This window comes from Poeciliopsis prolifica, unplaced genomic scaffold, assembly GCF_027474105.1.
Source record: "Poeciliopsis prolifica strain line A6 unplaced genomic scaffold, Auburn_PproV2 SCAFFOLD055, whole genome shotgun sequence".
Lineage (NCBI taxonomy): Eukaryota > Metazoa > Chordata > Actinopteri > Cyprinodontiformes > Poeciliidae > Poeciliopsis > Poeciliopsis prolifica.
Window position 1 is genome coordinate 2,733,427 of NW_026562430.1, and position 14,317 is coordinate 2,747,743.

The 14,317-nt window shown below is 39.3% G+C and overlaps 2 protein-coding genes across 2 annotated transcripts in view; both read right to left on the reverse strand.

The window, feature by feature from the left end:
• Positions 1-9,012, reverse strand: part of mgat5 (alpha-1,6-mannosylglycoprotein 6-beta-N-acetylglucosaminyltransferase) — a 47,727-nt gene extending 38,715 nt beyond the window's left edge. The window contains exons 1-2 of the mRNA XM_055059586.1: positions 8,899-9,012; positions 882-1,326 (exon numbers count right to left, since the gene is read on the reverse strand). Coding sequence (XP_054915561.1) covers positions 882-1,122 — 241 coding nt within the window. The 5' untranslated portion in view covers positions 1,123-1,326; positions 8,899-9,012. The remainder of the gene's footprint in view (positions 1-881; positions 1,327-8,898) is intronic.
• Positions 9,013-9,995: 983 nt separating this feature from the next.
• On the reverse strand, positions 9,996-14,135 carry clic5a (chloride intracellular channel 5a). Its single transcript, XM_055059624.1, has 6 exons — positions 13,875-14,135; positions 12,755-12,864; positions 12,147-12,272; positions 11,969-12,075; positions 11,595-11,776; positions 9,996-11,529 (listed from the first exon to the last, which is right to left on the reverse strand). The coding sequence occupies exons 1-6, from the start codon at positions 13,929-13,931 to the stop codon at positions 11,365-11,367; spliced, it is 747 nt and encodes a 248-aa protein (XP_054915599.1). The 5' UTR covers positions 13,932-14,135; the 3' UTR covers positions 9,996-11,364.
• Between the last annotated feature and the right edge of the window lie 182 nt (positions 14,136-14,317).

The following is a 14,317-nucleotide window of genomic DNA, read 5'->3' on the forward strand; positions in this document are numbered from 1 at the left end:
CTTCACTGTATGCTGTTGTTTCTCTGCGAATTAGACTGCAATCAATTCCAATCTCAGGTTTCTAATGAAGACTCCCATCGAGTCGCACAGGTCTATTAATGGCATGAATAAGTTATTGATGTGTTTTCTAGACCTTTTCTAAAACAGTATTACACTCCAGTGCAGCTGGGTCAGCGCTACATCTTCTGGTTTGAGCCGAATGTGGATAAACCTACAAACTGAATTTTTTATTAAAACATAAAATTAGATTAGCTGCTTAAATGCTAACCATTTGTTATATACTTCAGTTATTTTGAAACATAGATTTGACTCAAGACATACAGTTAGTTCTTTTTTGACTGAAGCAGAGCGAGGCTAAAGTTGGCATGATTACTCCATTTTGATACGACTTATTGGTTATTAGGCTTGTAACATTTTGTGCACTCTGTTTAGACATCATCAAATTTCATGTAGAACGACCAAAAACAATAAATAAAACGAAAATAAAAGCTGCACACATCCGATTCATACAATTAATTGTTTATTTTTAAGCCAGCCAATCTAGAAATGTGATTTATTTTTATTGCTGCTGATTGGCTCCAAGAGAAATTGTTGATGATAGTTTATGCAGCACTGCAGCTATATTTGGTAAGAAGCTTTTTCAAAGAGAGTCTCAAGTATTGGCAGATTTTAATGTGCAGCTTTGTGTCGCTGTAATCTGAGAAAGTTTGGTAAAAAGGATTATACTGGGGCAGAATAACCATGCAAGTGCCTAGGAAATGATAAACTTTTTCTGCGTTTTATCTAAACTAAAGGTGCATGTTTCTAAACTCAAAGATGAATACTTTAGCTTGATGCAACATGTTAGTCAGATCATGTGTAACAGTAAGCCGAGGACTCACCGTAAGCCGTCATGGTTCCAACATACGGGCCGTCCATAACACTTTGGTTCTCCTCTGCCAGCGCCTTAATGTAGCGCTTGCTCAGATCCAGGATCTGCTGGCGCAGGACGGCGCTGTTCTCATGGCTGGTCCGATGCTGGATGGTGAAATGCAGCAGCATCATGCCCCAGATGAAGCCAAAACTTACCAAGAAGAAGCCGAGCTTTTGCGAGGACAGCTTCCACATGAAGGGCGAGGCCATGTTGGACAGTCTGCTGCAAGTCTTAAGCGACCGGAGAAAGATTCAGGAAATAGGGGGGGAGGATCAGGACGCCAGCAGTGGCATGGCTGTGTTGGTTAGCGTAGCTGCTTGCTGGGGCTGTGTCCGGGGGTTTGCAAACCACTACAACCTTCGCTGGCCCATCATCGCCTCCCAGTAACATCTCAGAGGGTTTGCTGCATCCTCCTGAAAGAAAATCAGAGGACAGGTCTACTCATTAGTTCACTAAAAACTGATCAGAGTATTCACCTCTTCTACCCTAATACAACCACCTATAGATGATTGGAATAAGATCACTTCTTCTCATTGGCTGCTAAAACAAGTATATTGTGACAATAAAATAGTTGTGAGAGAAACAGTTGTTCATATAACTGGGAGTTAGTTATATCTGTCAGATCAGACGCTACATATTTTAACCAGCATGTAAAAAAGAAAAAAATACAATAAATTCACAGAAACTCGTCTTTGCTTCGACAGTGAAAGAGAACTTTCTCATTTAAACCAGACAGTGTGATCTTAGTGATTGATGCAGCCGTGCAGAAAAAAGACATGGAGATCATTTATAGTCAGCTCAAACGAAAAAACACTTTGATCATCTAAATTCATCTTTCTCAGCGACAACAGCAGAAACTGAACGCAAATATGAAGAGAAATAATTCCATTGGATTTCCTGCTAAATAAATTAACACAGCACAGACAGTGTGTGTGTGTGTGTGTCTGAATTAGCCGATAGCACTGTTAAAGCTATTAAATAGTTCAACAAGTCATAACTGATGCCCCTGGGCAATTGATGCAAATCCAAATAACTGCCTTTGGCTACAGCCATCTAACAATAACTAAATAAACTGTTCAACCATGTAACCAAGACAAAAAAAACAGAGAAATCTAAGATGTTCTCTCATCTGCATTCAGCCGATGTCGCTGAAAAGGGAGCTAAGTGTGTGGAGGGGATTACTGCAGCCGTGCTTTTCAGCTGCATCTTTCTTATGCTCTATAAATTTGCTTCTAACTGGGACAGAGCAATAATCGCCCTAACGGATACACTATTCTCTTGCCTGTCCATACCATCATCATCATCAGCATCATCATCTCTGGGTTAGGATGGGAGCCATCGGCTCATCTTTACTTTTGATTAATCAGATACATAAATAGGCCAGGAAAAGCTGGGAGCAGATTCCACTGAATTTACAGGAAACATTTCATAAGAAACAGTGGTACAGCATTTGCTTTACATTGTTTGCATGACAAAGATGAAGAGAAAATCTCTGCAGTGCAATGCAACGTCATACAAAGCTGATTCTGTTTTGGTTACGCCACGGGCAGATTCTCAGAGACCTGACCCTCTTGTCTTCCTGGATTGCTTAAATCCATCCTCCCTTCTCAATAGAGAACCTCCCACTTTGATCAAGAAGCCTTTCAAACCCAGGCTATGCTCTGATCTCTAGAGAAGAGGAGGACATGCAGAATTCCCGTCTCGGCTGCCCTTCGTCGTTTTCTGATTGAGGGTCTAAATTTATCTGTCGACCAGCAACGACAAAAGCCGAGCGAAGCGACAATGATGGCCAGCTAAGATTGAAAAGGAAATGATCCTTTGCAACAACGACATGCTGGTAGAAGGAACTGAACGGCAAGTTTAAGAGCAGAAACAAAAAGCAGTTGAAGGATTGAAGCCTGGGGGACTCGGTGTGCTCTCCGGTCCGCTCTAAAGGGATTTTCTTATGCTGAGGACAAAAGCAATAAAATTTAAACGTAACTGTTGGGTTTATACTATAGCTAATACAACAGCAGTGCCAAAACAGGATGAAAGATGAACATTCCGAGAGCGCAGAGATTCGATATCAGGCACAGATTGTGACAAGAGTACAGAAGCAGCAGGAACAATGCAGATTAATTTCCAAAAGGGTTCCTGCACACTTGCTGATGAACAGTAGCGGTCTAACCTGCAGCCATCGTGACTCCCAGGCTGCTTTTCCCAGATGTGAGGGCTTAATGAAAATGTCACTGGGATTACGAGTGAACAATATCCCCAAATCACTCTGTAATAATCTTAGGCTTTAATATCGCTCCACAGGAGTCCTGACAATGTAACCTTCACCCTCGTTTCTGTTGCATACTTACCTGTTATGTCCAGCCAGATAAAGTCTCTCCATTCATTTAATTCACAGCTGAAAATAACTTCCGTTTTAGTGGAGTTCAGGGGATATTCCATACAGCAGGAGTGTGTTATGAAAGCGTATAGCAACAAACTGACAAAAAAAGAGAAAGGAAGAAAAAAGGACTCTCTCTTAGTGCCGTTAGAAATGTGCCTCAGACATATTGTTCTTTATTTATTATTGATCAACATTGGAAAAGGCATCCATTTACCCTGAAATATAAATAGATCCTAGGAATGTAATGCCCAGGTGGCTGCAGAGCTAAAAGGTGGTGACAACCAGCCGATTTAATTATTTTTTAAGTTTCATATCTCACGAACAACAGAGGGACATCCCTTATTCTGGGAAACCTCCTACCTCACCCACATCGCCACCTTGCCAGCTAGGGTTGTTGTTGGCCCAATAGAGATGCGGCGCTGCTGCCATGGAGACCGGTCTGAGTCTGCATCTTAATGAACTTCTTCACATAAGCACCGCTCCTTAATTATTCATCCAGTCCTCCAGAAAAAAGGCCCGTGCTGCAGCTTCGCCACATTTCTGGCGTCGTAACTGGATATCAGCAACTGCTGCAACGCAGTTGAAGGAACGAGCTACTTCCACCTTATCCAGACGCAACCATGCAGATGTTAAACTAGAGGTATTGAATGTACAAGGAATCATTTTTCTTGAGGCAGCCCAAACAGATAAAAGCACAAAGTCTAGAGCATAAAACGATATCTGAAAATTTGTCTTTACATGAGCCTTTCATATTAAAAAACATTTATTATTTTATCATCTTATCTTTTCCGCCACCCAACCAACTTGTGGGAACTTGAAACTCATCTATGTTTTATGTATTGATAAGGAAACAGAAAATATTAGCATTTTTATTTTTTATTTATGAAAAAGCTAAAATTAGCAAACCACACTAAGGGGCAACATATATGTATTGACCTTCTAACAATCTTTTTACCAGCATTTCATCAAGAAGCAACTCATACAATGATGTCAACAGATGCACAGTTTTCACCAGATGTTTGCTAACTGGTGCTGGCTAGTCTGAAGGAGCTGCACTAAGAGGCAGAAGCTTTGGAACTGCAATTCTGAGGAGGAGCTGCATCTTAAAGGTGGGGCTAGGTCCAAAGAGGGTTTTGCACAGCGATTCAAGGATTTCTCTAACATGTGTGAAAAAATCAAGGCAACTCTCCAAATACTGTCCCTTTAAAAGCACAAAACACCATCCTTGCCTTTTTTTTTAGCAAACCAACTTTAGTGCTGTTCTAAATATTCAGATGCATTCAAGCAGGTTTTTAATGAATTGTGACAGTAATGGTTAGTAAGCCTGATCTTCATCATAAACATCTAGAATAAGTTGCACAACTTTTTCCGGAGCGCTGTGGCGGTTGAAACCACATCCACCGTCACCCTGAGGCAGATTCCCTGAATGACTCCTCACAATAGGAATTGCCTCAGCAGTTTTGAAGAGGGGCGATAAAAACAACCTCACCAGACTGCAGGAGAACGGGTAGTGTGCCTGAAGAGTGAAAAACTGGTTTCATTTCTTTAATCTACTTCCCAAATATTAATACGAAATATGAGTTTGGACAAAAATGGCAAAATGGTATTTATGTCATCAGCTTGGGCCTATTTGAAAACAATACTAAATAATCCCAGAACAACTTTAAATATTTTAAAAACAAGAAAAATATTTTACATTCAAGCTCAAATATATTCATAGACTCTCGCCAGTAAGGTGTGTGGTTTCTCACAGGAATGAAAACATTGTGGCATAATTCTGGATGATTATCCCCAGTGTATTATAAGCCTGGCGGGCCACCAGGCTTTACTTGTGGCCCCATCAGATTAAGAATTGCTTAACCATTTGATCTTTGAGGAAAAGTGAAAGGCTCTGGAGGTAATCTTCCTTTTCATTGCTCCAGTATAATTAAACAGTATAATTAGCATGATGCTAACACTGGTTTTTGATAGTTTGTAGTCTTAATCATCACCACCAGGATTTCCAATTTTACAATTATCTTGTGAAAATTAAGTTTTTAACAGAAATTTATGTAAAATATGAGTAGTTTCAAGTGATGAAATACCTCTGGATCATCAGTGCTACAAAAATAAGTAATCTTTAGACTAACAAGCCGAACCAGACACAACTGGACATGCAAAGCTGAGACCACCCAGAACAGAACCTGCATGTTCACAACAAGCTCAAACACAAAGCATGTCACAGACCTGCAGATGAGCCACAACATCTACCCCCCCTTTTCCTGTCACCACCACACAAGGTTTTGCTGTTCCAATAACACGAGACGTCTCAACACATTACAGCAAATGATTTGTAGCTGACGTGGCTATTCTATAAATTAAGGACAGCATTTAGGGGTAGGGGGCTGTTATGCAACAGTACAAACATAGATACCGAAAAGGCCAGCGAGGCTTTTCCTTCACTACACTAAATCGCTAAACCCTGCACTTTGGGCCTAATACTAAACACTCCTCCTAAAAGCAAACAAATCCTTCCTGTGCTCCTCATTCTTAATACAGATTCAAATCCTATAAATCTTTTAAATGTAACAGAGAAAAAATGAAATTATTAAAAATACAGCAAATATTTTCAAACAAGAATCATTAGAGCGACAGACATTACTGTTTAATCAGAATCCTCTTCTTTCCTATTAGAGTGTAATCGTGGGGAATTTTGGAGCAGGAGCAACTTGTAGGTAATTATCTGAAACATAATTCAAACTTTAACCTTTAGATTACAGCAGACACTTTTAAGGTTAACTTTCAATGACCCAGAATCATGAAGAAATACAAAGACGTCATGAAAAATGAGGTTGGGAGGAAGGAAAGACGAGCAGCTGGGTGCTGGTTTTGCGGCAAAGGCGTGAGAAAGAAGTTGTTGGACCTGCTTTACAGCAACTAGCCGCACAATGACGGTAAAGTGCAAATCAGTCGGTCAAAATGCAAAAGAGAACTTATAGAGTGGGTGCGGAAAGCAAATCCACCTCATAATACACAAATTTACTGACCAAAATATGATCAAAAAATATAATAATTTTACTTTTGAATTTGAAACAAAAAATCCAACCTTTAATTCAAAATCCTACATTTATTGTTGATCTTTAAAGTTCATTTTTCATCTGAAGACATTTCCAATTAAATTCCCAATGAAGTAACATTTGTGACAGTCCAGGCATGTCGATGGCATCGAATGGTTGCTGTGGAGACACATGATGCTCCATCAATAATCTTTGTTGATTATTTTCACTTCCTTTTGCTCAGCATCCTCGGCAGCATGAGGAACTTTGTTTAGACAGGTAATTATTTTCTTTAGAATTCAGGAAGTGGCTTAAAAATCACCACAATTCTGACATAAATGGATTTTTTCCCACTCTCTGTTCAATAAATATAATTAAATCTCAAGATATGATCAAAATACTTCATTTGAATGTATTGCAAATTTCAAAACCAGATGATTTTGTAGTCATTTTTTTGACAGTCACAGCCTTACTGTTCCCTAAAAGAGTAGTAACAGCTCTCATCACTTTTATTATTATCACAAAGTACCGCAAAATAGCATGGTTGCCCAAAATGAAAGGAAATTAGGTCCAATTTTAGCATCTTTTCCACACTGTACTCAAATTAAAAGTTGGATTTTTTGGTGAGATTGTACTGAAAAAACAATAGACGGATTTATATTATGCCAACATCTGGTAATGCTTAATCAACTTTCAACTTTAGACCGACTCTCAGAAAAGTGAAATGCATACCAGACGATGGAAAAAACACCCACAAGAGTTGGATGTTGGGAGAGCATGTGCCCCAAATTTTCCCTCCTGATTTGATCTCTCAGTATCCCGTCTACACAATCTGAAACTTTGCACTAAAATTAAAATCCCTTATAGAGGAGATGTTTGTTTTGGAAATACAGAACTGTTTCGCTTTAAGAAAAGACAGGTGTTGCCTGTGCGTGAATGTGTTCGCTTGTTCAGGGAGAGAGAACAGGAGCCCTTTAATCACAGGGAGCCAAACGCGTTCACTTTCCGTCACCACAGCTCAGCTCCCCTCCGTCTTCAAACCCTCCGCTGGCTCTCAACCAGAGCCCACCCCTCTCGCACCAACACCCCTCAAACGATTCCTTGCCAGTGAAGCATGCCACCGAAGCAAAGCTCCTTTGCTGCAGGATTTATAATCCCAAGGCCCCAGCAAATAAAAAAAAATAGCAGCTGAAAGAGCTCTTTATAAAGTCGGGTCAGTCCAAGGCTCACCTCTGGACGGTCACTATTAGTCTGCAATGTATACAGTCAAGGATCTCGCATTAAACAATGCAAATAGCTTAAAGATCCTCCATCATAATGTCATATAAACAACTCATTATGTCATCCTGATTACAAAAAGATACAAACATGGCTGAACTGGTTTGCAAAGTGCTTCTGCAATGAGCCAAATTACTTAATCTGACACAGTTACTGCACCTTTGAAGGAGAGTTCTTTTACTAATTAGGCTTGCTTGTTCTCAAATGGACAAAATTAACATAATCACCGAACTCCCTGGCAAATGTATCCCCAAGATGCAAAAGTCCAAAAATAAAATGCAACCTTCCAAAAAATATGAAATAAGTCAATCTTCAAAGAGGCAAATCTTTTTAAAGCTAGTTTAAAATGCTATCACAATTTACATTTAAATCAGTGTTTAATAATAAATATTACTATTTGAGATTGGCACCAAAAATAATTTCCATATCAGTGAATCTTTTTAACATGAAATGTTTATTTCAAATCACATTTTTGGTGTTTTAACAATTTTTAAGGCCAGAATGCTAACTAAAAAGAAAATAGTAAAAAGTGTGAAATTTATTTATTTAGATAGAATTTTTCTATGTATCAAAACAGCAGCAAAGTTCGCTTAAGCCTTGGGCCGGCTCTGAGACAAATCCAACGACTTGATTTCCAAACAATGAAGAAAAGGCAACATCGACTCAGAACCAGGCGAACCGGCTGCTGCTTGTTCAGAGTCCTCCAAGCACACAAGGAAGTAAGCAACGATAAGGGGACAGGAAGGTCGCTTTTCAGGCACAGCGACATGTAAATGATCCCCTCTCCACCAGTGAGTTGAAAACCTGTCAAACACAGGTGAAGCTGGGCTGAAACCACTTCCAGCACTTGTGAATTAGACTGCTGGTGTGAAAACAGTCCGTGTTTTCAGTTTTGATGAAACACTCTGTCCCCTGCGTTGTCAGTGTTTTTAACCATATTGTAGTTTGATGTTAAGCTAGCTGACAATGGGACCCCAAGCTCGCGCGGCGACTTACGTCCTCGTTCCATAAATGGCTAAATAACCGTTAGCTACTTTGTTCGCTTTACCGCATCATTTCCCCTCATTTACGCCACAAATTTGAGCTGATCGGGGTTCCAGCTACAGCAGGCTTGCTGTTTTGATCGTCTCGGGAGACCAACAACAAAACACGCATCACCGCAATGACAAGTCGCCCACTCCCGAGCTCAAGTGCGCGGCTAAAACACTGCGCCTCCTTTAACACCAGCAGCAGCCGGGGCAAAAAGAGCCCACAACAATGCCCGCCACGGCTTTCAGCTGACAAAACAAGCTTACCTTTGAAGTAAATCCATCCACAACCGATTTGGTGTTGCTGGAAAGGAAGGAGGGAGAGTTAAAAGATCAGAGAGGAACAGGGTGAACGCGTCCCTGCGTGCTGAGCGATCTGGGGAGATTGGATCCCAGGCAGGCTCGGCGTACTGGTGCCCCTCCCACCCGGGTTCACTCTGCCCCAATCATAGAGTTAGGCACCGTCTGAGTTTTATCACCCTCCCCAAAAAACGTAAAACACGATAGGACGCTCCACACGTGTCCAACTCAATGCTCAAAAATCCTGACCAGTGTGAAAAGATGTTCAGTATTTTTTAATTTAAAGAAATGCTTACTGAATGATGAAACAAACAGCTATTTATTGATATTTTAACAGCTTATCAATACTTTATGGCGTAACTGGCCCTTTAAACATTCAGATTTTTGATTTATGTATCAAACATAAATGCTTTCATTAGCTTACATCATGCTATTGTTGACATTGATTTTAACTTAACAGGAATAACAAAAAATATTTGGATTTTGAAATGCATAATATTTTAACAATGTGAAAGTAACATCAACTGAAAAACTGACAAAATTTTGAAATGTATTTTTAAATGTATTATTTTTAATTCGTTTTAAATAAATTATTTTCTAAAGTCATAAAATGTACAGCATAGACCTTAAAGACGTAACAAAGCGAGATTGTGGGGGTTTTTTTGACATAGAAATGCAAGACGATCCCGAATGGAGTTTATGCAGCGAAAGTCAAACACTTTGTGTTCACTGCCATCTGCTGGTCATCTGCCGGTACTGCTGGTTGTTGGACAATAAACAATGCTGTCACATTTTACGGCACCGGTCTTTGTTATTTCTCATTATGGTTCACAGAACTTGTGACTCAGCAAATCACCTAAAATAAAATAAGGTGATTATTTTATTCCACCTTACAAAACACATTAAAAGATATGTTTTGTAAGTGTAAGTTGAAAAATAAAAATAAAGTGGAAATGTGTAACTGCTGACGAAGTCTATACAAACTTTCTCTCTCTGTTACTCTTTAACTCTCACTTGTTATCTACATAACACACTAATAATAATAATAAAAAACAAATCTCATGCCCAGTCTGAGAACATGGTTTTATTACCCAAATAAGGATAACAGTAAACACAGTAGGTTCACAATTCTAATCATTAGAAAGATCATGAAGAAGCTCATGATGTGTATATATATATAATCTCTATTTAAAAACGTTAAGCTATACCCCGTAGTTTATTCAGTCCTCACACAGCTCTATAGATTATGATAAATCCAATGTGGAAAAATTCTGAATAAATGAAAAACACAATGTACTGTACAGATATAAAAAGCTGAAGGTACAGGAGAGGTGAGCTTGTTTCCCACTAAGGCACTTGAGATCAGAATACATCAAAAATGCTAAATCTGTTTAAATGACAAGACAGAGTATGTTCAATAGCTTCATTTTATAATCTTCTTCCTCTTTTTTTAAATAGATTAACAGTGTGGTTGTTGCTTCAGAATGGTGATAGACAATGATGAAAGTCCATCTGACATTTTGAGATAAGAGTATCAGTAAGAGCTGTAACTGTAGTAAATGGTTCTAACGACATGGAAAATGGGGTAAAGGACATGCAATAGGTTCGCAAAGCTACCATAGCTTCAACTACTTTGGCTTAAACACATATTTTTTATTTGCATTATCACGCAATAAAGGAAGCAAGCCTGCTAATAAGTTACTTAAAGCTATCAGGTTCTGCAAGGAGATAATGATGTTTTCACTGATCTTGTTTCCTAAAGTGACTAATAAACTTCTGATCAAATGGTTTCAGGGGAACAAAAAGCTTACGCTCACGATAATTTTGATAAAAGATTTTTAAAATATTTAGCACTTTGCCACATTTACTGTTGCACTGGATCACCAAACAAGTGAACACTCCACACATATTTCTGCAGGAAATGATCCACATAATCTTCTTTTCTTATGATACCGTGTATTTTGTGAGGCGCACCACGCCCTCACTAGTGAACGCTTGAAAAAAATATTATATACAATTATTCTGGCATTTAGAAAATATTTCAAATTAAAATTCAAAAATACTTTAGTGATCCCAAAAAGGGAAATTAAATAATAATACGTTAATGCAACAAAATATCTGGGGGATTTTTGAAAATTGCTTAAAAATAATATTTATTCTTGTCTATCCACTCAGCTTAAATGCTAAAGTTATGTTAGCTTTAGCAAGATAGCTAATAATGCTTCTGTTCTGTATGCTATTTGAAAATAATTGTTTTCATTAGCTTCATCTGTGGTGAATATGCTAAGTTCTTTAGTTCTTGTTTTAATACATGTTTTGACTCAGAGAAACTACTAGATTGAGATATATTTACAAGTAAGTCATGAAAATGTCAAATCACATTTAAGCAGCAGATGTAATATTCTTTAGAACTGGAAGTTATTAGTTGCTGCTTCATTTTTCCAACCTCTTGGCCACAGCCTGGTAGGCCAGTTCGATCTCCACATCTGCTGCACATGTGTTGGTGAACTCGTCTCGCTTGTAGGCATTGTCGAGGTAACGCCACACCCCTTTTAATTCAGAAGGGATGTCATAGTTTCTGTATTTCTTTGCAACCACCTGTCAAAAGCAAATAATTAAAGCAAGCAGGATGGGAATGGAGATAAACGGAGAAGGCAGTTTACCTTGACAACATGGAGCTTGGGTAGGAGGTTGCAGTCAGCAAGTGTCAGTTCATCGCCGTCCAGATATTTGCGGGTGGACGGGCCTTCGCCGCTGTGTCGTCCAGATTGAACCTCATCAGGAAAAGGGCGCATTAAATACTCGTCCAGTTTTGCCAAGGCTTTGTTCAGACTCTTCTCCAAAGCTTCAACACATCAAGCAAACGGTAACAATGTCAGATGATTTACAAACTTTGTTCCACCTTCAGTGCCACAGAAAATTATTGTACTATTTATCTGAATGATTAATAATTGTCCAGTCATTATACGGGATGTTAACAAACTACTAGATTTTACATATTCTTAATGACCATTGTTAGGGTCAACATTGGACTCACAGCGATTTTTCTCTGGTCTTGTGTTTTTGACGTAAGCTGAGAACCTGGCAAAGATGTCGTTTCCTGCAACATTGGATTCACGGTTCTTTGTTGTAAGCCTGGGATACCTGAGCGGCAGATGTTTAGCAGTCAGGATGCTGTTTGTTCCCATTTTAATGTCTAAGTTTGTGATGCCTACTTGGGTGGACCCAGCATCTCCTCCAGGTACTCTTCTATCTTGTTGACATCTGTGAGAACGTTCCCCTCGAAGGTAAGAAATGGCGGATGTGTTCCCGGGGCGAGGTTGTGAAGATCAGCTGGTTTCCTGATCAAAAACAAACAATCTAGTCAAGACATTTGACAAAAATGCACATCACACTTTCAGATTTTTATTTGTAAAAGAAAATAAATCCAATCTTCTTTCCTCTTCATTATTCTGAATTTATATGGGTTGGTCTAATTTACACAATTAAAATAAAGTACAAATGAATCCACAAACATTTGTGATGCAATATGACAAAGCGCCAAGCTCTGAAGAAATAAATTTCAATTAATTAATTTAATTGTTTGGACAGCAAAGGAAGCAACACAAGACATTTCCACCTATTTCCTAACACTTAATGACTCATTAAAAGTCTTGAATCAAAGTCCCTCATGTGACTGGCAATTCATCGGAGGAAATTATGTCACAGATTCGCCTCTCGGATTTCCAGATGTGCATGAGCTTCGCATGGCAGCTCCAGATGTCAGCAAATGATTTTCTGATGAGTAACTCCAAAAATACGTTATAGAAACCGACATGTTCACCTTTTTAAATCGACGGTCGTGACGTTGAAGACGACTCCCTTCAGCCAAAGGATCATGAAGAGACGTTGGGAGAAAGGACAGTTTCCAATGCTCTCCCCGTCACTCCCAGCCTGCAAACACACACACACGCACGCACGCACGCACGCACACACACACACACACACACACCAGTCAAAATCCTGAAATCCAGTCCAGTTAATTCAAGAGCAGTGCAATGTCTGGATATCTCTGACTTGACAAAGCCCTGTCTGGAAATTTCTGTCTTGCTACACATTCAACAGTAATTTATTTGTAAGTTGGAAATTTTGTAAAAGGTGTCTTCAGTTCACATGTGCTGGGATTGTCTGTGTGTCTGCAACTGGACACTGTAATGAAATGAGATCCAAGGTCCAGCATGAATAATCCACACAGCTTCCATTAACCGCCTCAATGCCCATTTGAAGCTCTGGTTTTAACACACTAGCAGCATGCTAAGCAATTTAGCCACTGAAATCTGTTTTTGTCCTATCATTAAATGTGTTAAAGAAAATTTAAATCAGTTACAAAATATCTGTTTGTGTAAAATCAACTTTATTACGCAAAACATTTACAGTGATCAACAAAGAGCTGCTAAAGGTTAAAAAACATCATATTTCGACATCAATAAAAGAACATTTACAAGAGTTTCAGATAACTATCTGATTGAGTAAATGTTTATTTGTATTTGACTATTTAAAGGCACATTCCACAACAGACCTGATGTTGAAAACGTCTCCACATTTATCATCTCTGCAACAGACAGGAAGTTAAAAGATCCTAACATTAACCGGGTCGTATTTTGAAGATATTCAAAGGTTTTACTCCCGATGCTGAAAAGAGTCCAGTAATAATTCAGTGGGGCAGAGAAAGAAAGAGATTGTCAACACACAAATGCAGGTCGGTGTCAGGTTAACACATGGAAAATCAGCACCAACAACAACAGCAACATGGCATGCATGCTCTTAAAGGAGCCGCACTCAACACACTGTTGATCGTTTGTTTTAGTTGCTATGAACTTACTTTTAATACACAAAAATTCAACTATTTCTTGGTGTGTTTTTTTCCCTTTTTCGTGTGCAGAAATGATATAGAAAGTGCCCACCTTAACAAATAATTCAATGTCAGGGTCCTTCTCTTCCTCAGCTACAGTATCCGTCATGGTCAAGAAAAACCCACTCTCTCGTTTGGATATCACAGTTAAAGAAAATGACTTTTTTCCCCTCCTCGTTAGCAGTATCAGTTTTCAGCACTCTGATCCAGGTCCATTCGGCGCGGTCCGCTCTGTCCCATGGCAGCTCTGTGAGAGGATCAGCTGGGGACGAACGCCAGGGAGTGTGACAAGGGCAGAGAGAGTGTGTGGTGGGACGGGTCAGTGTAGGGGTGCAGTTCTTACCCTGGGATTCAGCTGCAAAGCGTGACACCGTCAGGCAAAAATAACCCCATGTTGGCAAACCAGCCTGCGGAGTGACGTGGAGAGGAAAGAGGGATCCGCTTTCCCAGGTTCTGCAGCTTTGAGTCATAACTGTGTGACTGAATCACCTTCTA